Raw genomic sequence first — 26,536 nt, forward strand, 5'->3', positions numbered from 1 at the left:
TCTTCCTATATGCTAGCGACTGCAGAGACTAGAGACAGATGAGCCTCTTTGCGGCTGCACAGAGAAGCGCAGGATCTGGCAAATGAGTTCTGTAGTCCTCTCTGCTAGCAATTGCTGAGACAAGGAGGAGGCAGAGATAGAGTTGTCCCCTCATCCCTTTAAACCTGAAAACCTTTGAATTACACAGGTTGTGAGGCTGATTAAATGCAGATAAGGCAGAACCTGTGTAATTAATATGTGTTCGGGTTTAAAGGGATGAGGTGGCAACCATAGGCAGGGGGGGGGGGGGGGTCCTGCAGGTGAGGTGCGAGTGCCACATGAAATTTACTGGTGGGTCACATGTTTGACACGTGCTGTAGGCAATGCTTGAGGACATTGTCAACTGGGTGTCACAACACAAACTGTTCATGTTGGCAAAATCCCTATTCAGCTTACCTTTCCACTGTGATTGAGCGTGGCTTGTTTTTTTGATAAGCAAAACCAAGCCAGTTGACTAGACGGTGGTGACATCACAGTAGCAGACATTTTTCTTTGTCAATCTTGTATTCTGTCTGTCAGTCCACAAGGAGCTGGTGATATCAGTGGGTCCTGAGGAACCTATTTTGCCTCATGTGCAACTGACGACACTGGTCCCCTCAGGAAATTTATAAGAAGAGTCTTGCCACACTTTTTCATTTCAGTACATTTTTTTTTTTCCTTCATTTTTTCCATGTCATAGTCTATCTCCATCCCGCACCGCATTTTAGCAGTGACAGAACTCAGATGAAAAACCATTTTCCTGCAGATGGGGTCACGGACTGTAAGCTAAATAGATAATAACAGCTAAAATGTGGGCTAGATGGAATGGAAAATGAAGACTAGATGTTGCAGACAGACGATTATTCAGATATTTGTGAGACGATGGAAGGTGATGGAGACGGCGAGGGGAGGATTGTGATTATTGTAATGGGTTGGCATCATTGAAGTGGATCATGACACCACATGAAGCTTAATTAGGATGGGTAGTGATGCTTCCATAACTAAAGAAGTGGGGATTGAAAGGGTGCTTCTAAGAATTCCTTACGCTCACTATGTGAACTCTTTCTCCACAGAGAGCATGTTGCGGACAGCGTCCAGCCCCGACAGCCTGCGTTCACGAACCCCTATGATTACCCCGGATCTGGAAAGCGGTACAAAGCTCTGGCACCTTGTCAAGAACCATGATCACCTGGACCAACGTGAGGGAGACAGAGGGAGCAAGATGGTGTCTGAAATTTATCTCACCCGCTTATTGGCAACAAAGGTAAAAACAACTAAATGTATATTAAAAAAAATGTTCTGACCCTTATTTATTAGTTTTCTTGCCCAAAGTAATTCATCATAATTATCTTGTAGTGCAGTAAAGAAAAAACCTGGGTAATCTGGGTAACATGAATTTAGTGCAATTAAATATTTTTTGCTTATTGCCTTGGAAGGAATGTATATCTGCAGATTTACAGGTAGCTAGACCATATTGGCTACATTGAAATGGTTTCACAATAATTGCATCACAATATAGAAGAGAGTTTTGATAATACTAGTTGGTGAATTCCCGATTTCATGCATCTGCACAATATTAACCTACTGTGAAATCAGGGCATTACTAAAGTATGAGGAACTGGGGCCATTGATCAGGTATAAGGAACTTTGCTATCAGCTAGAGTGGGGGTGGACGATTTTGGAACTAGCGCAATCGCTGAGGTGCAGTGGACTTCAGTAGGAACTAGGTCCATCACTGAGGTGCAGTGATCTTCAGTAGAAACTAGAACCATCACTGAGGTGCGGCAGACTTCTTTAGGTACTAGGGCTATCACTGACGTGTAGTGATCTTCAGTAGGAACTAGGTCCATCACTGAGGTGCGTTGGAGTTCTTTAGGAACTAGGGCCATCACTGAGGTACAGTGATCTTCAGTAGGAACTAGGTCCATCACTGAGGTGTGGATGACTTCTTTAGGAACTAGGTCCATCATTGCAGTGCAGTGGACTTCTTTGGGAACTAAGGCCATCACTGAGGTGCAGTGGACTTCCCTAGAAACAAAGACCATCACTAAGGTGCAGTGAACTTCTGTAGGAACTAGGACCATCACTCTGAGGTACAAAGATGTCCTCTGGGGCCATCACCGTGGTACAGGGAACTCTTCTAGGAGCTAAAGCAGTTACTGAGGCACAAGGACCTTTGCTAGAATCTGATGCCATCACCGAGGCACAAGGAACTTCACAAGGGACTCTAAACCCTTTTCCTAAGGTACAAGGGACTCTGCTAGGAACTAGGACCATCAATAATTTTAAGAAACTCTCATGAGAACCAGTCCATGAATGAGGTATACATAATCCACAGAGATCTAGGCCTATCACTGAGGCATGAGAACCTCTGCAATGAATTAGGACCATCGCTGAGGCTTAAGGCCTCATTAATCGGTGTAAATATATTTTTCTTAGTGATCTGATAAACTCAAGCACAAAAAAAAAAAAAAAACTGCTGTCAAGAAAGCAGACTGATTAAATTTTTGCATGCCTCTTGTTGACAAAGCAAAAGCAGGCTCCTGCGTCGTCCTGCTAACGCACAGCCAATTTCCCACGGTGCCCCGGTGATGGCAGTGATTGGCGTTATAATTTAGCCGCTTCCCTGGATCAGCAGAAAGGAAGTCAGAAGAGAGGGAGTTGCAGGCTTTACAGCAGCAAATCGATGGGTTATGACACAAATTAACCGCTATTGTTTCGTAATGGCCGTATATGAATAAAAAGGCATCCATAAGAGGTTCTTTCAATAAACCCCCAGCCGTTGTTAAGACATTATGAAAACCCACATTAATTGCAGGTACTGTAAATATCGTCGTGTTATTTATATCCGCTCGTCTCCATACGTTTCGGGCCTCGGTTAGCGGGATATATATTTATTTAACAGGGAGCAGTATTTACGGCTTGCTTATGGATATTAATGGCTATAGGAAAGATTAATTCTTCCTTTAATGAGCTTTTCTGCGGACTCTGAACCTTCAGCAAATCTTCCTCGCTACATAACGTCTCCACGAGTGTAATAACTTGTAAGTCTACGGGGAATCTGCTTGTGCAACAACAAAATTAATTGCGAACGCGGGAGGAGATATTTAGGCGTATTCTGAAGGATTCCCGTTGTATTTGTAGTGCTCCCATAGGAAATACATGCTTTTATTCCCTTGCTGTGGATTCTGATGCATTTTATCTCTGCAAGGGAAGGATAATATAAAAAGCCTTATTGCTGCCATTTCGACTTATAGATGGATGTAAAGGCATCCTGGGGATGGTACAAGCGCGCATTTGTAACACTATTTTGAAATATGTTCACAGTGCACTTCAGAGCATGCTGCCTCGTAGGAGGGCAGGGAATGTAGTCATGACTGTCTTATTATTTATAGGTAGGTTTTTAATGTATTTTGGATGGGTGGTGCTAAGCTTTGCCACCTGGAACATGCATAATAAGGACAGTTGTAAAGAACATTATGGCAGTGTTAAGTATCAGTCAAGTTTTGAATCGGTGTCACATCTAAAGCCTCGTACACACGATCGGATTGTTGGCCAGCAAAACCGTGGACTTTTGTTCGAAGGGCATTGGCCCAAACTTGTCTTGCATACACACAGCCACACAATTGTTGGCCAACAAATACGAATGCAGTGACGTACTGTGTTGTTTTTCAGCTCTTTAGCGCCACCCTGTGGGGCTCCTTCTGCTAATTTCATGTTAGTAGAAGTTTGGTGAGTGTTGATTCACGCATTTCATTTCGCACTTTTCATTTCACGCTTTTCAGTTAGTTTCTGAACGGCCATTCGTCAACCAGCCATATTGCGGAATTGGAGGAGATAACGTGTTATTAATTAGTGGCCTTGGAATTATTGTTTTGACATTATTTTTTTGGTTGAATAATGATTTGATTTGGTATATTTTCTATATTTTTGGATGCATAGAATGCACTTTTTGGTTAAGTTCGATTGGCAGATAGCATGTCTAATTTTATTTGTTTTCTTTTTTAATGCACAATCAAAAAATTGTGGAGAATAATACTTGTGTTTTACTTCAAATGACAGTTTGGGAGTCGGCAGTTACATTGTAAAAAAATACAATGTAAAATTGACAAGGGACACCAACATACTTGTATCTTTCATCTTAAAAACTACGGGATAATGGTGTTGTGGTAACGCGCCCCCCCCCCCCCCCAAAAAAAAAAAAAAAAAAAAGCATAATAATAATCCGGATAGCACTAGAAAAAAAAAAGCCCTTGAAAATTTGTTTGCAATAACTCCATCAGTATCACCAGCAAAGCAGCTTCATTATTATCCCATTAAAGAAGAAGAGAATTGTGCGCTGCATTTCGAGATTTCATAATTTGCTGCGTCACGAATGTTAATTCTCCATTACAAACGCTACTTTACAAGACAGACCGCTTCCGTCTCGTCCTTGCTTCCGAGCAATACGTGTTTGTACTTTGGACTTTTGTTCCGATGGACTTGTGTACACACGCTCGGAAAATCCGACAACAGACATTTGTCCGTGGAAAGTTTTAAAACCTGCTATCCAACATTTGTTCGCGGAAAATCCGACAACAATTGTCCGATGGAGCGTACACACGGTCGGATTTTCTGCCAACAGCCTGTCATCACACATTTCCCGTTGGAAAATCCGATCGTGTGTACGAGCCTTAACTCTCGAATCTCTCAACCTAACTTCCCAATGCTGTCATAGAAATAGACAAGCTCCATGTAAAGGTGTAGAACTTATAGTGCAGTGCTACTACCTCCCGAACACTCAGCGGCTGGACTACGGGTGCTCAGGAGCAGGCTGCTGTAGCCTTAGATACACTGGATCAATGAGAGAAGCCGGCAACACAGTACTTGATAATAAAATGTAGACTTTATTAAACAGGAGGGTGGAATACAGCCAACAAAGTCTGAAACGCGTTGATGTCGATGTATTCCAACCTACTGTTTAATTAAGCCTGCAGTTTACCGTCAAGTACCCTGTTGCTGGTTTCTTTCGTGGATCCAGTAGAACCAAAGATCAATACAATACTCTCATGGATCCAGTAGAACCAAAGATACAATCATTTGATATCTTAGTCCTTGTTGTAATGTTTTGGGGGGGGTTTGTTTTTTTTTTTTTGCATGGGACTGCCTTATTTTCTATTATATATGCAGGTTCTCCTACTTTGGGGGTTGTGTTTTACTGAACCTTCTCACAATGCAGTTCTGTGAGTTGGCAGATTCATTGAAAACCAGACACTCCCTGTGTAGGTCATATCTCAACATGTAAGAGCGATTCAGTAATTTCACTGAACCACTGAGAGCTCCCTCTGGTGGCTAGTCTACAAGTCTTTATGGCAAAATATGAAATAACAAGCTTGTAAAATGTGAAGTTCGTATCAAAAATGACTTGACTCTGACTAAGCTCAATTTGATAATGCAGACATTGGCAGACGCATATCCCTTTCTTCCTCACCCTATGGCTCTATTCAGCTTCTTGAATTGTAAGAGAAGCCTTTCATCGGGCCATGTTTTCAGGTTTTCCTTAACTTTGCACAGCTGCTTTAAATCGATATAAATGACATGGTATTAATGAGAGCCATTTTATTTAAGGGGAGTTCCCAAAACATGGTCCGTTGGGGGTACTTGAGGACTGAAGTTGAGAACTACTGGTGTAGCTGACACAGGACTTCCTGGGATATTGCCGATTGCCCCAGTGCTGCCATAAGCTCCTCCCTACCCAGCGATATCGGGTAATTCCTTCAGCTCCCAATGCTGAACGGAACAGCGGAGGAGTGAAATGCGCTGAGTAAAGAAGGGTTAAGTCAAACCTTCTGATAATTCAAACTCCATGCTTGCAAAACTAAACAGAGCTGTCCCTTTAGCTCATGGATCTCTGATGCACAACATTCACTTGTATTGTTTTCTCTCCTCGACTCGGGTAATGTTTAGCTCCAGCATGTGCGCAGTGAAGGGACAGCTTCCTTTTTATATGGAGATGAGGGAGTAATTGCTCGTCAGTCACACACCTTTTCCAACCTGTTGGAAGATCTTTTGTGAGCGAAAACAAGCGCTGCTGACTCAATGGTGCTCGTTATCATTAAGCCAATTTGGCTTCTGTGTTTACAGTCCATTGTTTTTTAATGGCAACCTTTAAAAAAATGCTGTCATTGATGTACTTATTTCACCTCAATATGAAAGAGGGGGAGGAAAATATATTGTTAACTTCAAGAAAAAGAAAAAAAATATAGAATATATATATTATTTATATATACATATTCACATGCACAAATAAGTGATTGCATTTCAGCCACCAGACAGCCAATAAAGAGTACCTGTCTTAGTGCAGAGCCAATTATGTAAATTCTAAGAAATCTTTTAAAGGATAAGTTCACCTTTTAGCAAAAAACAATAAATGCACATTTTTTGCAAGTAAAAAAAGTGCATTTACTATTATTTGTTTTGGGAGCCTGTAAAGCATTGCACCAGTGAACAGCAGATCACTGGCGCCATGCAGGACTTCTGCAGACCTGTCAGTTTATCTGCTCGTAACTTATGCGGCAAGCAGGTACTCACTGACAAGAAGAATTAATGAACTACCACAAGCGCTCACAGTGCCGTGTTAGTTCATTGAGAACTACAAGCCGACAGTCGCAAAAGTTGTCGAAACTTGTAATTTTCTATCCACAGAATACTGCAAATGAGTGATACGGCCACGTTTTAAAAAAATTTGGACAGCTATCTAGCTGTCAGAATGTGGGCCAGTCCTTTCGTAACGTGTTACACCTTGTATATGGGTATAACATGTTACGATAGGTGAACCTATCCTTTAAGGATTACCGTTTGAGCATTGCCATTGATGATTTGTCCTTGGAGGTGCCAGCTTCAGAGCTTTCATCTTCATCCTAGTTTCGCTAAATGAGTTGCTGCCCTTGAAGAAAGCATGTGCATGAGGTGTTCCAGTACATTGTGTGTACAGGCTTATTCTAGGTCAGTGGTTCCATAAATATTGAAGGGAAGAATAAGGATGACAATTAGCAGCTGCCATATGCCTGTTCTGATAGATCCCAAAGAGAAACTTTACTCACCCGCCCCACCTCATCGCTGGGTAGCGCCAGTAGTGTCCTCCATCACACCGCTTCTGTGTACTGGGTCCTGTGCCATCATCTTTAACCATGAGGACAAAAAGCCAGTGCCCCCTTTCCACGTCCCATTTTCTTCCTTTCAACTCCCTACTTTTCCTTCATCCTACCTTTTACTACTTATGACTAACATGACAACGCCTGGCCATGCCATCTGGGTCAGCCTGTTGTGTATACGGCTATTCAGCCTTGGCCGTTTGTGGCTTGGGGGGGGGGTGAAGTTCCACTTTGTGTAAAGAAATTCAACAGGGGTGTTGCTAGGTGGCGAAAAGACCAGGGGCTTCAGCCCGAAATCCAAGAACCGGGGGGGGGGGGGGGGTGACTTTGGTGTTGTATGTGGCTCGGCTTTTTTTTTTTTTTTTTTTTTTCTGGGCTGGGCGGTGGATTTCTGTGACTTACCAGTGCCCATCAATGCTGACCACTAAACACACCTGCCTGCACACATTTTCTGGCATTGCCCTAAGGTACAACAGTATTGGGGAAAGGTGCTTAATTTAACGAACAAAGTTGCATCAACTAATCTACCATTGTTGATGGAAATATGGAAATATGCATACTGGGCCTAATAGAAAACATTGTTCCAACAATAGCCAAACGCACGATGGTTGGGTTATTACTATTCTACGCTAGGAAAAACATTGCAATGCAGTGGAAAAAACCTAACTCTCCTTCATGTGCACAGTGGAAAAGTTTGGTTAATGATAGCCTCCCGTTATATAAAGATACCTATGCTAATAGAGGTTGTCCTTTGAAATTTGACAAAGTCTGGCGTAAATGGATGGAATCATTAAACCTTGCATAATGAATATGGATTTACTGTAGATACCATGCTTCAGTGATGGAAAGAATACTCAAACCCTAGACTCATGTAATTGTTATTTTAGTCTCCTTTTGATTGCTGGTTTATTTGAATAATATTACTAGAGGAGGACTGTGTTAGTAATTTCTGACTCTGTTATTTATTTAGCAATTCACGCTGACCGATTGCCATATGTTTTCTGCCGTTGTACCGGTGAACTGTATGCAACCAAGTGTTATTATGTTGTTTGTTTTAAAAAAATCTGAAATAAAAACAATTAAAAAAAAAAAAAAAAAACACACCTGCCTGACCTAAATACCCTGACCTACACACACTCACTGACCTACATACACTGACCAGTGACCTGCCTGACCTACATACACTGACCAGTGACATACATAAACACTGTCTGACCTACCTCAGCTCAGCCGTGGTGCGCGGTCACAGCAGGCAGTCAGTCACTCGTCAGAGTGGAGCTGAACCAAGGAGGAGAGGAGAGCCGCCCGCCCGAGCGGGGAGCGAGGATGTGGCGTGATCCTGCGGTCCTGGCATTGGCGCTGCAGGCTCCAGAAGGCGGGACCTGCTATGGCACTCGGCCACTTTTGGCCGCTATGGCACACGGCCACTGTCGGCCGCATTCGCGATCAGATCGGTCCCGGCGATCGGGGCCAACAATGGAATGCAGCATTCCATAGACTCTGGGCTTTTTGGAGTCACATTCGGAGCTTCAGCCCCCCCTAGCCACCCCCTCCTGACTCCTCTGCAATTTAATGAGCGGTGCATACAACCTTCGTAATACATTTTGAGATAACTTGATGAAAGAACATGCTCATAGCAAGGGGCGATGTGATCATGAAGGGTACATAGTTACTCTGGTTAAAAAAAAGACACAAGTTCAACCCACAGGAAGAAAAAAATTAAAAATGCACACAAGTCGAAAACCTCCACATACACAATCCTATACCTACAGTTAATCCAGAGGAAGGCAAAGCATGATCCAATTTTCCAATTTGCTCCAGCGGGGTATCCCCAAGAGGCAATCAGATAATCCCTGGATCAACTTTACTTATAAATGTTAGTATCCAGTTTTATGTTATGCATTTCGGGGCTAGATCATAAAATATGTAGTGGTGACACCAAGGTTTAGTTTGGAGTATTTTGTTAAGAAGGTACAAATAAATCAGACATTCAGATTCCAGCTCTCATGTTTCAATCACATGAGAACAATGATTACATCCAGTTGGTTGCTCTAGGTGTATCCTGTGATCTCATTGCTGTAAATCCTCATGGTGGTTGTTTCTCATCTCCAGGGCACTCTCCAGAAGTTCGTAGATGATTTATTTGAAACCATATTTAGCACGGCACATCGCGGCAGCGCACTACCTCTCGCCATCAAATATATGTTCGACTTTCTGGATGAGCAGGCGGATAAGCACCAAATCACAGATTACGATGTGCGGCACACATGGAAAAGTAATTGGTAAGTGACCTTCAATTTGGTTTCATGATGCTGATTGGAGACTGGTGAATGCCCCAAGGAGGGTGGTCTGTATAGTGTTCATAAACTCAGTCATTAAAACGTATGTAATAGTTTACAGCCAGGTGCTATAGAAATCCCTGAATTGAAGTTTATACTTGCAGTCCCAGCTGCTTTGGGGTTACCATATGGGTGGGATGCTCTTGGCTCAGACCAAACAGTCTACTACTGCTGCTTGTACAGTAACATACAGAGAAACGCCTAAGCCTACATCCAATGTGGATTGTTAGCCACATAACGCATTGAAGACAAAGAAAAACTGTTACGGTTTAGTACCAAATTGCATGCTTTGCCTGGAGTACCCCTTTCAGCTGCTCAGAGCACCCCTCAGAAGTCATTGATAGTTGCCATAGTAGATTTTTGGAATAAAAGCAGCTTTACAGGTTAATTTCACAGAAGAGTTTTCCATCTTCGCTCTGAAAAACTCTCCTTTCCTGTAACTTTCATCTTCAAAAAAGGCTATTTTCTCAGGAAGGTCGGAGTGATATTTCTGCAGTCTGTAGCTTCTCGCCTTTCCCGCTCAGTGTCTCTTCAGGCAGAACCCCCCCTTTTCTCCCTTTCACCTTTACTTGGTGATACAGCTGGGACTTTCCCCTCCCTGTGTTCCGGATGCGCCGACTGCATTTTGCCGGCAATCCCTCTGTTTCCAGCCAGCGGGACATCCCTTCATATGACATTTGTAATATGGCAGATAAATTGCTTTTCTATGGTTCGGCGGCTGGCAGCAATTAGCAGCGGTGGCTGGGGAAATGCATATATACTTATCTTAACCCATCAGTAGATACGAGCGGCGACTTTACTTTTACCGGGAAATTACCAATGACATCCAGGGGTTGCTGAGTCAAAACATGAGACATTATCCAGGTTGCAAGAGGACATCTTGATCTCATCAGTGAAGTGATATATTAGGTGTTACTGTATAAATCATCATATTGTTCATGCGTTGTGATTATAAGGGGGAAAAAATTACCGTATTTATTGGCATATAACATGCGCCTTCAATTTTAAGAGGGAAGTTTCAGGAAAAAAAAACTTTTTTTCTAAAATAAATCACTTTGAAGCAAAATAATGGTCAGTGCCCATCAATGCAGCCTGATGTGCGCCCATCAATGCAGCCTGATGTGCGCCCATCAATGCAGCCTGATGTGCGCCCATCTGCAGCCTCACCATCTCTCAGGCAGTAAAATCATGCAGGAAATCACTGAGCCGTCATCTCCTGTTTACTCGGCTCTTAGTTGGCTTTCACATACACAGTCCCACCTCCGCCATTGGACCAGCTCCTGTGATTGACAGAACACTGGTCCAATGCCAGTGGCGAAGGCAGGACTGTGTGTGTGACGTCAGAGCTGATTATACAGGAGATGACGGCTTGGTAAATTCCGGCGGCACTCGTTCCCCTCCGAGGTACACTATCGGAGTATAACACGCACCCGTGATTTGCCCCCTATCTTCAGGGGGGGGAAAAGTGCGTGTTATACGCAGATAAATATGGTACGTTTTGAACTTAAACAGACATGGCCTTAGGCTGTCTAGAGATGGGGAGATGTCTCATGTGAATAATGAAGGCAATCTTCTATAGCAAAGAATAAAGACCCACTAACAGAGAAATGTTCTAATAAGTTGGCAATCTCCCAGCTCAGTAATGAGTCTCGCTGTCCGAGATGCTCATCATCACCCTTAGGCCTTCAGCTTGTATAGGTGCAATGTGAACAGCAAGCTTTGACTAAGCATTTGCAAAGCTTTCATCAAGCTCTGTTAAAGCTTTTAACCACCACTTCAATACAGGGCACTTGCACCCCTTTCCTGCCCAGGCCAATTTTCAGACACTGGGCACTGATAGGTGGCACTGAGTACTGGTGGGCATCGCTGATGGGGCTGCACTGATAATCACTGTACTGATTATCAGTGCAGACCTCCCCTGTCAGGAGAGCCACTTATCAGCTCACCTCTACTGACACCCTGTCAGCGTGAATAGAGGAATGTGGATAACCGGCTCTTCCTAGTTACGCTGTGCGCAGCTGTGATTGGACACAGTGAATAACATGGTAAAGAGCCTACATCATAGGCTCTTTACCGTGATCAGAGATGTGGTGTGTCAGAGCAACACACCGCACTACTGATCGCTGCGCGCATGAGCGGCTTGTTCTACAGGATGTCATATGAGGTCCAATCAGAATGGAAGAGCCACCGCCTGGCCGTCATTTTGCTATAGACCTGGCGGGATGTGATTAAAGTACCATTCAGCTGCAATTTGTAAATGTTGAACACATATCCCAATGGGAATGTTTATTGCCACTTTAAACAAGCTGCTAGAAAGGCTTCAGCACTTGAAAGCTTGCATAAAGTGTCAATCAGCACATGCATTAGGATACGTGTTCGAGATTTACAAAGCTTGCTGCTCATACAAGCTGAAGCCCATGTGAAACAGGACTTAAAAGGAACCAATGCTTTGTCCATGCAGGTCTGCTTTAATACCCCCTTTTACTAGCTGCATATACCTTTCTTTCACTCCTCCTCTGCTCAGACGCTTAGCGTGAAGAAAAAAACACTCTGTTAGCTCCAAGTTGCTCCAGTAAGGGCTTACACAAAAATTGAGGATTCTCTCCGAACCTGTGAGAGTGCTGGGCCAATCATCAAGCACCGGAGTGAGTCACATGTTTCTCTATTCCCAGAAGTGCCAGCTATTATCTTTGCTCCTAAAAGTTGAGTGGTAAATGTTGTGCAGTATGTTCCCTGGTTCTGGGCATGGCTCTCTGTACTTCCCAAAGAGGAAGGTTGCAGATCCAACCAGAGCCAATGCAACCTGAATACTCAGATTAAAATTGTGTTGACTTTTGTTCCATTTTCTTGGACTGAGTTAGCTTGGAGATCCTTAAAGTGGAACATTTAGTCAGAAAATTAAGTCCTGATGGATCACTTCAGGCTGGCCACTTTTTTTAGGTAAAAAAAAACATTAAAAATAAGTGCCTATACTGTGTGAAATCCAGTGATCTCACCCTGCTCTGCACATGTTCAGTTGCTCTCTACTCTTGGCACTGTGCCTAAAATAAGAGCCACTAGAGGTCGATCAGCTGACAGCTTTAATATTTACTGTTGTTGAAGAGGGAAGAAAGCAACAGGAATGACGCAGACTGAAGAGGGAACATAAATTAGGAATGGAGACATGTAAAGCAGGAGGGGTGACAGGACAAACTCTGCTGCCAGGGAGACACAAAGAGTTAAACTTACAGGAAAGTGTTACCTTATCTACCTGATATGTTCTCCCTTCTCCTTCATGGACAATCTGTGAACCTCAGCATTGTAAAACCTCTGTCAGCCTTACTCTGTCTGAGCCAAGACATTCATTCAATCAACGCTGGAAATGTACATATTTTATTTCAACAAAGCAACATATAGTTTTTGAGACCAAGGCAAGGGAGAGTGTTTCCAATAAGGAAGTGACTGCTCTGGGCTTCAACAAAATGGTGGCCTCCAGCAATCAGAAATGGGAACAATGCTGGAGGCAATTTACAGCACACACTAATTTTGGTAGCATAATTATTCATGTGGAATTTATGTTCCTTTGTTAAAGAGCTTTAATTGTTATCAAACTGTTATGGGTAAAGTTCCGCTCTAAATAAGCTTTTCCCTTTCAGTTTACCCCTGAGGTTCTGGGTGAACGTCATCAAGAACCCTCAGTTTGTGTTCGACATCCACAAGAACAGCATCACGGATGCCTGCCTCTCAGTGGTTGCCCAGACCTTCATGGACTCTTGTTCTACATCAGAGCACAAGTTGGGCAAAGATTCCCCGAGCAACAAGCTGCTTTACGCCAAGGACATACCCAACTACAAGAGCTGGGTGGAGAGGTAAGTGGATTTTAGTGATGTTACAGCATAATATTAGGAGCAGCACAGTGAATAAGTGGTTAGCACTTACGTTTGTCATTAGTTCGAATCCCAACCACGGCACTACCTGGCTGGAGTTTGCATGTTCTCCCAGTACCTGCATTGGTTTCCTTTGGGTACCCTGGTCTCCTCCCACGCTCCCGAGACATGCTGTTAATTATCCCTAGTATATATGAATGGGAATTAGGGACCTTAGATTTTAAACTCCCTGAGGGCTGGGACTGATGTGAATGTATATTATATATGTACAGTGAGGGAAAAAAGTATTTGATCCCCTGCTGATTTTGTATGTTTGCCCACTGACAAAGATATGATCAGTCTGCAATTTTAATGTTAGGTTTATTTTAACACGGACAGAATAACAACAAAAATATCCAGAAAAACACATTTCAAAAAAGTTAGAAATTGATTTGCATTTTAATGAGTGAAATAAGTATTTGACCCCTTTGCAAAACATGACTTAATACTTGGTGGCAAAACCCTTGTTGGCAATCACAGAGGTCAAACATTTCTTTTAGTTGGCCACCAGGTTTACATACATCACAGGAGGGATTTTGTCCCACTCCTCTTTGCAGATCCTCTCCAAGTCATTAGGGTTTAGAGGCTGACAGTTGGTAACTCCAACCTTCAGCTCCCTCCACATATTTTCTATGGGATTAAGGTCTGGAGACTGGCTTGGCCACCCCAGGACCTTAACCTTTGTTGCCTTGGCCCGTGGGGTTTGGGTCATTGTCATGCTGAAATACCCATCTACAACCCATTTTCAATGCCCTGGCTGAGGGAAGGAGGTTCTCACCCAAGATTTTGACGGTACATGGCCCCATCCACCGTCCCTTTGATGCGGTGAAGTTGTCCTGTCCCCTTAGCAGAAAAACACACCCAAAGCATAATGTTTCCACTTCCAAGTTTGCCAGTGGGGATGGTGTTCTTGGGGTCATAGGCAGCATTTCTCCTTTTGCAAACATGTTGAGTTGATGCCAAAGAGCTCGATTTTGGTCTCATCTGACCACAACACTTTCACCCAGTTCTCCTCTGAATCATTCAGATGTTCATTAGCAAACTGCAGACGGGCCTGCACATGTGCTTTCTTGAGCAGGGGGACCTTGCGGGCGCTGCAGGATTTCAGTCCTTCATGGCGTAGTGTGTTACCAATTATTTTCTTGGCGACTATGGTCCCAGCTGCCTTGAGATCATTGACAAGAGTCTCCTGTGTAGTTCTCGGCTGATTCCTCACCATTCTCATGATCACTGAAACTCTATAAGGTGAGATCTTGCATGGAGTCCCAGACCGAGGGAGATTGACCGTTATTTTTTGTTTCTTCCATTTGCAAATAATCGCACCAACTGTTGTCACCATGCTGCTTGGCGATGGTCTTGTAGCCCATTCCAGCCTTGTGTAGGTCTACAATCTTGTCCCTGACATCCTTGGACAGCTCTTTGGTCTTGGCCATGGTGGAGGGATTGGAACCTGATTGCTTCTGTGGACAGGTGCCTTTTATACAAGTAACAAGCTGAGATTAGCAGCACCCCATTTTAAGAGTGCTCCTAATCTCAGCTCCTTACCTGTATAGAAGACACCTGGGAGACAGAAACCTTGCCAATTGATAGGGGATCAAATACTTATTTCACTCATTAAAATGCAAATCAATTTATAATTTTTTTGAAATGTGTTTTTCTGGATAATTTTTTTTGTTCTGTCTCTCACTCTTAAAATAAACCTATCATTAAAATTATAGACTGATCATTTCTTTTATCAGTGGGCAAACGTACAAAATCAGCAGGGGATCAAATACTTTTTTCCCCCCATCACTGTAAAGAGCTGCGTAAATTGATGGTGCTATACAAGTACCTGTAATAAATAAATAAATAATAATATAGACCAGGCATCTCAATCTTGACTAAATGTTATAATTGCTTCTTTCAGGTATTATGCTGACATCGCCAAAATGCCCGTAATAAGCGACCAGGATATGAGTGCATACCTGGCCGAGCAATCAAGGCTACACCTGAGCCAGTTCAACAGCATGAGTGCCCTACATGAAATATACTCCTACATTACTAAGTACAGAGACGAGGTGAGCACCAATTGTGGGATCTATAAAAATAATTCTTGTTCTTACTGTCTTAGAATTCCTGACCCTGCCATAGCCATCGAAGGTCTTCCGGTGGCTGGGGAAGATATATATTAAAAAATAAAAAACAGCGCTAAATTTTAAGAGGCAAAACATTTTTAGACATATAGACTATATATCAAAGTCCATAATAGTAAACAATCTATTAAAAATTATACCATTAGTGACTGTGCACGTGCAAACACTCCATTAATCAAAAAGGTGCCACAGTTCATCTGTATAGCTGGATGTGCATTCACCTGCCAAAGAAGAGACTCCACCACCATTGACAGAAGCCTCTTACCAAATAGGATGGACTGTAAAATTATAAATGGTCAACCACGCTCTAGTTGTATGATCATCCAATGGCTTCCTGGTAGGCACCAAGGAGCACACGTGAAGTACGTTAAAACTTGAACTTTTATTTAAATCCAATCGCTGTACTCGTGTCACAAATGCACCAAGTAACATTGCGGTCTCGTCACTCTCTTAGAATAGCAATAGCAGGCTGATGGCTTACATTGGACAACGGACTTCGATCTGCACTCGTGCTTGATGTCATGTCTAGGCCATATATATATTTATTGTAAAAGATGCAACAGGGAGTACAAGACCTCGCTTCAGGGGGCAGAGCTAGTAATTCTGGTGGGGATCTCTGGGATCCCTGAGAGATTTAAGAAGTTGGGCTGATTTAACCTTCCATTGTTAAAGTAAATGTTTAATTAAAACAGAGATTCTTGGTTGTTATATATTGCGATATTTATGGCCTTTCCATGCTGTAAGAACCTAACTGGTATAGGCACACAGCGTTCTTTAGTGGACACAAGCTACCTATAATTGGAGGAGAGCCATGGACCCAAGTCTGGTCACTGATCTGCACTATGCAATAGAACTGCCAAAAAAAAAAAAGTCTTGTCACATCCAACCAGCATTCACATATAATAATAGAGGGCTTTGACCACGTGTTAACCCTCTGCGCACTACTATAACTCGCTTCCTTCTATACCAGCTTGATAATAGAACTCAATTCATCTTAGAGTAGGAAGGACATACATGATCAGGTCAATTTGCAGCCATCTAGCTTTTCATTTGGTTCCTGGTTATTAACGGACAATCCACAACCGTCAGAACATGCACAAGTAGCAGGTATCTCTAATTGACTGGCTCTGTGGAGTGCACATATATACTAAGAACTGGATTTCTGTAGGTCACATTAGAGGGAGTTGGGTTTGCTGGTACAGTACACACTTTCGTGTATATCCACAATGAAGCTATACATGTTCTATTCAGTACAGTCAGTGTGAACTGACTTACAAAAGGTAGTCCAATCCCAAGACATTCATCTCACTTTGTTACTTTGCTAAAAAAATAAATAAATACCAAGTTACACCCATCAGACCATGTCCTCTTTATCTTGGTTGAACTTTCATATTTAGTGTCATCAGCACAGGCATAATTTCTGCTATTAAGATGATGATAATTGTATTGGTAATTTATGAGTCAGTAATAGGTGTTGTGACAGTCACCAAATGTCAAAAGGGGCAGCAATTAGGAGTAAGCAAGGACATGATTATGCAGTTTGGAGGGGGAGTGCTGATTGCTGCTGTCAGATCATATAGTATGAACATACAGGAGGGGGGCGAGTTTCAGAAACTTGACGAAACTTGCTCAGGTCAGATGCACTTTAAAAAGTGATTCTGCTGCCAGACCATTCATTTCAATAAAGATCTTCCCATATGATTATATGAAGATCTTTGCATGTAAGTATACAAAGTGTTGGTTGACTTTGTATCTTTTCAACATCACAGTCTCCTAGTTTCCATTTGGGAGACAGGGAACACGGGCTATACAGCTTACTGCTTACCATTCACCATAAACTCAAATGACAAAGCCCCATCTCTGGAATTAGTGGAACTAAAGTTACAAATACTTGCCATTCCAAAATGCCTCAATGCCAATGAGGTCCCTCGCAAGCATCTTCTCCATGGGTTTCTACGGGTGCTTGTCTTTGGCTGTTCTGATTAGCTGGCACGGGATGATGTAACTCCTGCGTGTGCCCGCTGCAGGTTATTGCAGGCAGGCATCCCATGTAAGCATTTCTTGGTGGTCTTCGCACCTTTTAAAGCGGTTGTAAACCGCTGAGAAAAAAAAAATTAAAAAACCTGCAAGACAATGGTATAATGTGCAAGTACTTGCACATTATGAAATACTCACCTTAGAACAAAGCCCTCTCGGCAGGGCCCAGTCACCATTAAGAGGGCTGACATCTCCCATTCCCCCCCCCCCCCTCCTTTCTTCCAGGATCGCAAGCTCTGCTGCTATGAGTGACCGGTTTTGCATTTTACCTACAGGTAAGCCTTATCATAGGCTAACCTGTAGGTAACAATAACAAAGTGAGGTTTACAACCGCTTTAATGTATACTAAGCCTTCTGTGAGCAGCTTCCCCTCCAAGCCCCCCTTATACTTGCCTAAACCCAATGTCAGTCCAGTGCTGTGCACTGGTTGGTTTAGAGGTAACAGCAGCAGTCATTGGCTCCTGCTGCTGTCAATCAGCCAGTGAGTGGGGGTGGAGGCAGAGCCGCACTGTGTGTGTCATTGGACACACAGAGTGTGGCTCAGGAGTGGCTTGCTATGGGGACACTAAGCAGGGGGGAGGAGCCAGGAGCGACGTTGGGGGACCTGAGAAGAGGAGGATCGAGGCTGCTCCCTGCAAAAGCAATACTCAAAGCACGTTTGTTATTTAAAAAAAAAATAATACATACACACCCTATTTTCCTTTCTACTTGAAACATGTATCCTCAGCTGATCTTTGTTGTGCACATGTATTTTGTTAAATAACTACTCCCCAAAAAATCTCAATTTTTTTAAAAGAAAGTAACTTTTATGCTAAATTCACATTGGTTCTAATATTTTTGTTTCAGATATTAACCGCGCTGGAAAAAGACGAACAAGCGAGGAGGCAGCGGCTACGAAGTAAATTGGAACAAGTTATCGACACAATGTCGCAGAGCAGTTGAAGTCCATTATGGCCGCACTCCGGGGTCTTGGTGGTAACGGAGTGAAACGAGGGACCGCTAAAACTTGACCACACTCCCAACGCATGTGGCCTTGACAAACCGACAGACTGCAGAACTGTTCTGGAACTATCTTGAAACACATGAACAAAAAAAAAAAAATTAAAAAAGAGAAAAAAAAGCTTACATGTACATAAAATAATTTAGAGAACATTTCAAAGAATGACATAGAATCCTTTATAAACAGTTTTACGGACTCCTTAAAGTTCAGTACAAAAAAAAAATATAGATTTAAGACCACGTCAGCTGCCTGTTCCAAGGGGAAGCCGGTGCTCATGGCGGAGGAAACAGATGAAGATGGAAGGACTGGACTTTGTACGACCTTCTAGAAGGCTGAAGAAACTTTTGCCCACCTCCTCCCTCCCCTGCATAGACAGGCAGCCGCTACGCCCTCCAAAATAAAAAACAACCTCTCTCTCTCTTTGGCTTTTTGCCACCTAGTGTTAAACTGCTATATTTGCACAATTTATTGAAATTTCGGGGTTTTTACAGAAATAAAAAAAAATAAATAAAAAAGCAATCGAGGAGAGAAAGATCTTTAAAGGGTTTAAGGGCGTTCTGGAAGACGGAAGAAAAGCTTCAAGCGTGTCCCATGGATTTCCCAGCGAGAAGGACAAAATTATTCCAGAACCTTTCATATTTTTCTAGACTATATTATGTGCCATGTTTCATTTCAATGTTTTAGTGAATAAAAATGCAAAAAAAAAATGAATTTATGGAAAAATCGAGCTTTGCAAGTTGTTGGAATGAAAAGGATCAAACCACCGTCCAGTTTTGAGGGGGGTCCTGTGCTCAGAGATGGAGAGAGTATATAACGCATTTCAAGTTTCTTACTAAACCCCGTCTGTTACTTCGGAATGAATTGTGAGTTTTATGTTACAATTATTGTTGGCTATGTTTCAGATTTAAAGTAAAAAAGAGAAAAAAAAAAATCTATTAAAGCTACCGGAAGCACATTCAGAATCACGGCACCTGTTAAGCGAATGTAAATAATACAGATTGGCTAGCGAAGCGAGTCCTAGAATGCTTTGCTGCCGTAGACAACCACGTGGGCATTAAACTATAGAATCTGTGGACAGAAGTTACAAATGAATGGTGCAGGGTACCAAAGTGTCACTTGGTTTAGTTAATCTCCTGGTAATTTATTGAGCACTGCGGATCTTGTACTGTTGCATATGATGGGTTGTAGTAAACATTTGGAACGCCCCTGAAAATTTTTGTTGAATGTAATATTGACAGGACGAGGTTAAATGCCAGAGCTGCTTTTGAGTATTCCAACTATAACTTGCATGGGCAGGCTATGTTCTCTTCCTGTCCACAACATTTGTCTAATCAATAGGAGGAGTCGGCAAACCACTGCAAATCAATAAAGGCTGTTTATTTCTGATTAATTACTTATACAAGATTGTAAAATGATGAAAGGATATGTCTAATTCATGATGTCCTTATTTTGAGTCATTGGTATACCTCACTCCCCCACCCAATGGAATTTGGAGTCTGGTGGCTAAGAAAGCATTTAAGTCAGAGAAAGCCAAGCTAATACCCCATTTAGAAATTGGCAATTCATTCTCTCTACCCTGTCTAGGCAAGCATTTTTAGAGAGTAGATTGATGGCAGTAGAACCTTAAGAAAATGGTGAGTGACCCTTTGTTACTCAAAATGTATATTGTGCTGATGATGTCCTCGTGGGGCATCAGGGTAATGAAAGTGATGAGTGAGCCAAGGAACCATCACAGTAACTCAGGATGTAAAGACAATAGTTTGTTCAAAGTGATGCTTTGATTCTTGATTAGAGTCCAAGCTTAGGTTTTATTCCAAACATCAACTGGGAAAAAACCTTAGCTTGATCTCCACTATTGTTGGGTATACCCAGTTGATGCTTGGGATAAAACCTTAGCTTGACCTCCACTATTGTTGGGTATACCCAGTTGATGTGTTGATGTTTGTGATAAAAACTTAGTTTGGACTCCACTATTGTTGGGTATACCCAACAATAGTGGAGTCCAAGCTAAGGCTTTATCCCAAACATCAACTGGGCTTACCCAACAATAGTGGAGTCCAAGCTAAGGCTTTATCCCAAACATCAACTGGGTATACCCAACAATAGTGGAGTCCAAGCCAAGGTTTGATTCCAGGGTGGGTATACCCAATTGATGTTTGGAATTAAACCTTACCTTAGACTTAAGTATTTCAATGTGGTGCTATGATTCTAGATTCAAACATAGGCAGGCATTTTGTCCTGTAATCCCAAGTTAACTTATGAAGTAGCCATTTATAGGATGGTGCTTTAAAATAAAAAATGAGGTTAGAAAAAGAAGTAGTCTCCATAGAACAGAGAATGTACTGTTAAATATTCATGGAACTTCCCCACTTAAAAGTAGTCTGCTATATTCAACTCAATATATTTTACAGAATAAAAAAAATAAATGAAAGCCGCTTTTTTACCCTACTACCTCAAGAGGTGGCCAGAGTTTGGATAACTCCGTCAAGCAATAACATCTTTTTACAATCACAGCTTTGGACAATATCATAATTATCAGCTGCTTCCATTTCTCTTTCCTTTTAATCTTTTTTTATCAAGGTGATGCTATGCTGGTCCCCTGTCCACTAACCGTACTAGACTGGGTTTGATGGCTGAGAATACAAAATGGCCAGTATACAGTTTCCTTTTTTTTTGGTACTGCTTGTGCCAGCAAACCTTGTTGCAGTCTTGAGTAAAGTAATGAGGTAACAAAATCAGCTCCCGAATGGTTAGCGGTCTCTAGAAACAGGTGTCTGCTGGCACTAGGCCCAAGGTGACCATTGCTTCCATGGTGTAGTTTTTGAAAATCCCTTTCTGGTGGCTATGTCAACTTTATACAATACAATACAGATACATTGTAAAGGGTCAACTTGCACCTGTTTCAAGGTAAACAGCCTGAAGAAAGATCTTTGGCTTTAAATAGTCTACATAACCCTAACGGGCACATGTCAGGTCCTTGTGAGTGATTGACAGAAAACCATTCTCCCCCCCTTCCTTGCCTACCCAATTTCTCCAAAAGCAGAATGAGAAGGTGAGCAGGTTCCTAAGAGAAACCATTCTGATAAATATTTTGTGATCTCAATGCTACTGATAATTCCCCCACCCATGTGCATTTCCCCAGGTTTTTACCACTTTCTTCCTGTTCAGGTAACACCAGGCCCCCGCTGTACTCGGTGATATTTTTTCTTTTATGAATGGGTAGACTTGCCACTCCAAAATTGTATTTTTAAGTTGTCTGTACTCTCCCGTAGAACAAGCCCCATCCATCCTCCTAGTCGAGAAGATGGCTGGGCTGTCTGCAGACAGTTCTCTGCCTGTCTGATATATGGGTCGATTAGAAGGAAACAAACATCAAACGTTCAGAAGCTTTTATGCATCTTTTAAATGTAATAAATCCCTAGCCGGAGCATGTAGGTTGGCTTCTCCGTGCATCTGTTTACTGGATACACAGGAGGAACTTTCCGCTCTTTGTTGACAAGGGAGCAATCTGCTTAAAGGGAGGTTAGGAATATCAAATGGAATCCCTTTATCGCTATAGTCCTCTTTCTGCATTGACCATTTAATGAGTTTTGCTCAATATTTTCTGGCTCTAGCCATGTTGTCTCTTGGGGTAAATGCAAGTTAACATGACTTCACCCTTCAGCTAAAATGGATTTGCAGGTGCCTGATTAAGGCAGGCCATAGATGATACAATTTTCTTTCCTGCAACCATGGGTTGCAAGGAAGAAAATCACAGTGTTGATGGGGGGGAAATCTCTGGTCACTGCTGAACGCCTAAGAGTCAAATCGTCTATGGCTGGCTTAAAATATTTGTTAGGTAAAAGCATTGTTTAGTTGCACAACAACCCTGCCAGACTTTAAGATGGTTGAGAAGAAAAATTAAAACTTTCACCTGTGTAAATTGAAGGTTATATTCTACATGTATGATATCCTGAATTTCAGTGACCAGGCAAAAAGCCGTGAATAGTACCGGTAAACATGAGTTATCAGCAAATAAATATGGCCTTTGCCCATAATCTGGACATATAGAAGTACCTTATGGAAAGCAGTGGAGGCTGGCGCTCCATCGGGGGGGGGCAAACCTGAGACATCTACACCGGTTGTTCCCGCTCAGCACATACCCCCTCCGGTCGCTGCTTCTCCTCCCGGCCAATCGGGTCTCAGGACCCGCTTCCTGATTGGCCGGGAGGAGAAACAGGGAGACATTAGCGAATATTAATTCACTAATATCACACAACTGGGTGGGCTTAGGGTGCAGTGCTCTGCGCCCCGAGCACACCCTTTTTTGAAGCCAATTAGAGCCTCAGGCTCTAATCATGCGCTTAAAAAAAAAAAAACCCCATTGAAATCTATGCGTCTGGCACCCTGCATGTAGATTAGGGGGGTGGCGTCCCGTATTTACAGGCTGCCGCTGATGGAAAGGGGTTCTAAGAACTGCACAAGCAAGACAATTGTAAGAAGATAACTGAAACAAATACATTTTTAATTGATACCTTGTAAGGAGATAACTGCAACAAGCCACAGTTTCTAAGGCACCTGTTTCTAGACACAACCAAAATATAGGCAAGAGCCGTGTACAATAACATTGCAATTCACCCAAAGAACTTTAGTTAGTTTAGCACTATTTCTACCCACCAGGACAGTTTCTACTTCCCTCGCTTTAATATTATTTTTTTTTATAAACTGTAGAGTTTTATTTTTTTTTTTTTTTTTTTTTTTTTATAAAAGCTGATGTTAATTGTTTGCACCAAATATCAGGTGGGGTAGTGAACTAGGGTCAAATGGATACACATGACTGCCTCAGCAGGTGACAGGGACCTCCTATAAGACCATGAGAGGTTGTCACCTGTATAAGAGAGACCCGCATGTTCCCAAAATATCAGCTGTGGGACACTGATCACTGAGGACCCATTTACTTCTTTGTGGTAAAGTGACGTGTGTTATGTCATGGTTTGCATTATGACAGCCCAATGGGCTGCCTATACACTCCAGCCTGGATATGACCCCCCTATTTTCCTTAATAATGCAGTGCATGGCAATGTAAAACCATGCATTGCTTTACCATTCAAAATTATAAGTGCATTACCATGATGCAGAAGTGTAAATTGGTATAGAAGCTCAGCTCTGCATAGAAACCAATCAGCTTCCAGGTTTTATTGTCAAAGCTTAATTGAAGAAGCTAAAGTTAGGAGCGGATTGGCTACCATGCACAGCTGCACCAGATGTGAGTGTACCAGTTTTAGGAACCAACCAACCAACCATCCCCCCCCCATTGAGTATTTGCCTTTCTTTACTTGGCTTTAAGTTTCATTCACCAATTTGCAGTAGAACCTATGGGTGTTGGTTTTTGGCCTAACAGTCTTGCAGTGTTTGTACCGACTTCTCCAGTAATTATGGGCTTCAAGTCCAGCAAAGACATTCTAAAACTGTAGATAGAGTGGGTAAGAGCAACTATCTCTTTTTATTGAATCCATTGGGTAGATTTCCTCACACTTCCTGTTGTGGTGACTGCAGAGGACAATCCCCCCACCACTGGCATAGGATGCCACAACAAAAGCACTTTTCTTTTATGTTCATTGGTGGACACAGCTCTACAAAATATTGATCATGGTGCGTTATCGCCACCTATGGTAAAGATTCAGAAGAGCTGTGTCCACCAATGAGCTCAGAAAAAGGGATTTTACGGTAACAAAAAATCCAATTTTCTCTTGCATTCATTGATGGACACGGCTCTTCTAAACTTGACTGTAGGCGGCGATATAACCCTGAGGTCAAGGTTCTGTAGAGCTGTGTCTGTCAATGAACTCAGAGAAAGGGATTCTAACGGGGACAAAAAAAAAATCCTATTTTCTTTTATGTTCATTGATGGAGACAGCTCTTCTAAATTTGACCATAGGTGGCGATATAACCCTAAGGTCAAGATTCTGTAGAGCTGTGTCTGTCCATGACCTCAGAGAAAATAATTTTACAGTTAGTAACAAAAAATCACTTTTTTATTGCAGTGCTGAAGCACCAGGACATCAGATTTTGTTGCTGTTGTGTCCTTCTGTCCCAGTAACACCTGTTGTCCTTCTGGTGTCACAGGGGCAGGAAATGATATGAAACGACCCCCAGCAGGGTCACAGGCATCCATAAAAACCTGAAAGAGGAGATCCTAATCCTTCCTCAGTCTATCTACAACTGAATAGGTTTTATATATTTTTTTTTTTTTTAAAGAGGCTTTCCTATTCTTGAACCCCCACCATTCTGTTCAGACCATTTATATTGCTCTTCAGCTCCAGTCAGTCTCTATCTAGCATACCTGTCCAATTAACCCCTCCATTGCTGCAGCCAATAGGATCAGTAGCTGAATTCAGTCTGGCAAAAAAAAAAAAAAAAAATCGAACAAACAAAAACTCTCCCTGCTGAGCCATCCCCTGTAAATATCTTACTATTTTAATGTTGCTCAGATTTAGTACTTGTAAATAAAATCCTCGCATCACAAAAGAGATTAAACATTTTTGCTAAATAAAACCAGCTGGTGTCTATTTTTCTTGTGTGTGCTTTTCTGATAGAGGGAGACTGCTCTCCAAAGTAGCAAAAAAAAAAAAAAATGAATGCAAATAGCATAAAGGTCTGTTTTACCATATCTGCATGTTTAGCCATCCTAAGTACATGGCGATGGAGAGAGATCTCCATTGATAGGGTAAGTATTCTCTGTTGGGAAGACGGGGGTGGGGGCTGCAACCTTTTCCACTTGAAGTGTCAATTTGCAACCTTTAGCCCCGTTCACATCTCTGCAATTCCCACAAGACTCCAAAATGCTTGTCCTTCTTGCAGGCGCACTTCATTCTTATGGCACCTTGCTAATGTGTGTGCATTGTAGCGTACCACAATGCACACAGTAACAAATCATTTCGTAGACATACGATGATCAAACAAGTGGCATGAAGGGCTGGCCGCGGCCCTGGGGGGAGATCTATAACAGCAAAAAAAAAAAAAATCTTTCAAAAGTTCTGTTTGGTGGGCAACTGCGATTTTATTAATGCTTAACCACTTCAGTACCGGGCACTTTCGCCCCTTCCTGTCCAGGACAATTTTCAGACTGTTGCACTTTGAATGACAATTGCGCGGTCATGCAACACTGTACCCAAACAATTTTTATCATTCTCTTCACACAAATTGAACTTTCTTTTGGTGGTATTTGATCACCTCTGGGGTTTTTATTTTTTGCTAAAAACAAAAACCTAAAAAAGAGCAAAATTTTTGAAAAGGTGGCCCTGATGGACACTAATTAATGGCAGCACTGATGATGAGGTACTATCAAGTGTATCTGATGGGCACGAAATAGCATCTGTTGTGGGCACCTCTCATGGGGGCTGCGCTGATAATCAATGTGCTGATTATCAGCGCAGACACCCCCCCCCTCTGACAGGGAAAGCCGCCAATCGACTCTCCCTTTCGGCGCGAACCAAGGAAAGCTGTTTACCGGCACTTCCTGGTTCACACTGTGATTGGTCACAGCTGATCACGTAGTAGGGAGCCTCTGTCAGGGGCTCCTTACCACGATCGGTGATGCGGTGTGTCAGACTGACACAAAGCACCAACGATTGGCGGGGGCATGCGCCGGCATGTCATCCTGCTGGACGTCATATGACGCCCAGTCAGGATAACAGAACCACTGACCGTCCGTCGTTCTGCTATAGGCCAGGCGGGAAGTGGTTAAAGTGAAATATTAAAAAATTTTAAATTATATTAATCTCTTGGTGCCGTCAGCATGCAAATATGAGGCCTCTTGGTTGATGGGCCTTGGTACTGAGCAGCCGCATATTTGCATGCAATATTGCAAAAATAGCTGTGCCGAGAGCATGTGATCCTGGCAAAGTTCCTGGCGGCTAATGGAAAGTTCCCGATCATAAGGCGGCCAATCACGACAGTCACATTATCATAAATCCCAGCATCTGAAACCCCT

The 26,536-nt window shown here is 42.5% G+C and overlaps 1 protein-coding gene across 4 annotated transcripts in view; it reads left to right on the top strand.

Moving 5' to 3' along the window:
• PLXNA1 (plexin A1) overlaps nucleotides 1-25,098 on the top strand; it is a 429,988-nt gene extending 404,890 nt beyond the window's left edge. For all 4 annotated transcript variants that reach the window (XM_073591927.1, XM_073591928.1, XM_073591929.1 and 1 more), the window contains 5 exons: nucleotides 1,092-1,282; nucleotides 9,264-9,433; nucleotides 13,126-13,338; nucleotides 15,302-15,452; nucleotides 18,411-25,098. In XM_073591927.1, the coding sequence (XP_073448028.1) occupies nucleotides 1,092-1,282; nucleotides 9,264-9,433; nucleotides 13,126-13,338; nucleotides 15,302-15,452; nucleotides 18,411-18,506 (821 nt within the window). In that variant the 3' untranslated portion in view covers nucleotides 18,507-25,098. The remainder of the gene's footprint in view (nucleotides 1-1,091; nucleotides 1,283-9,263; nucleotides 9,434-13,125; nucleotides 13,339-15,301; nucleotides 15,453-18,410) is intronic.
• Nucleotides 25,099-26,536: the final 1,438 nt, after the last annotated feature.

This window comes from Aquarana catesbeiana, linkage group LG07, assembly GCF_042186555.1.
Source record: "Aquarana catesbeiana isolate 2022-GZ linkage group LG07, ASM4218655v1, whole genome shotgun sequence".
Lineage (NCBI taxonomy): Eukaryota > Metazoa > Chordata > Amphibia > Anura > Ranidae > Aquarana > Aquarana catesbeiana.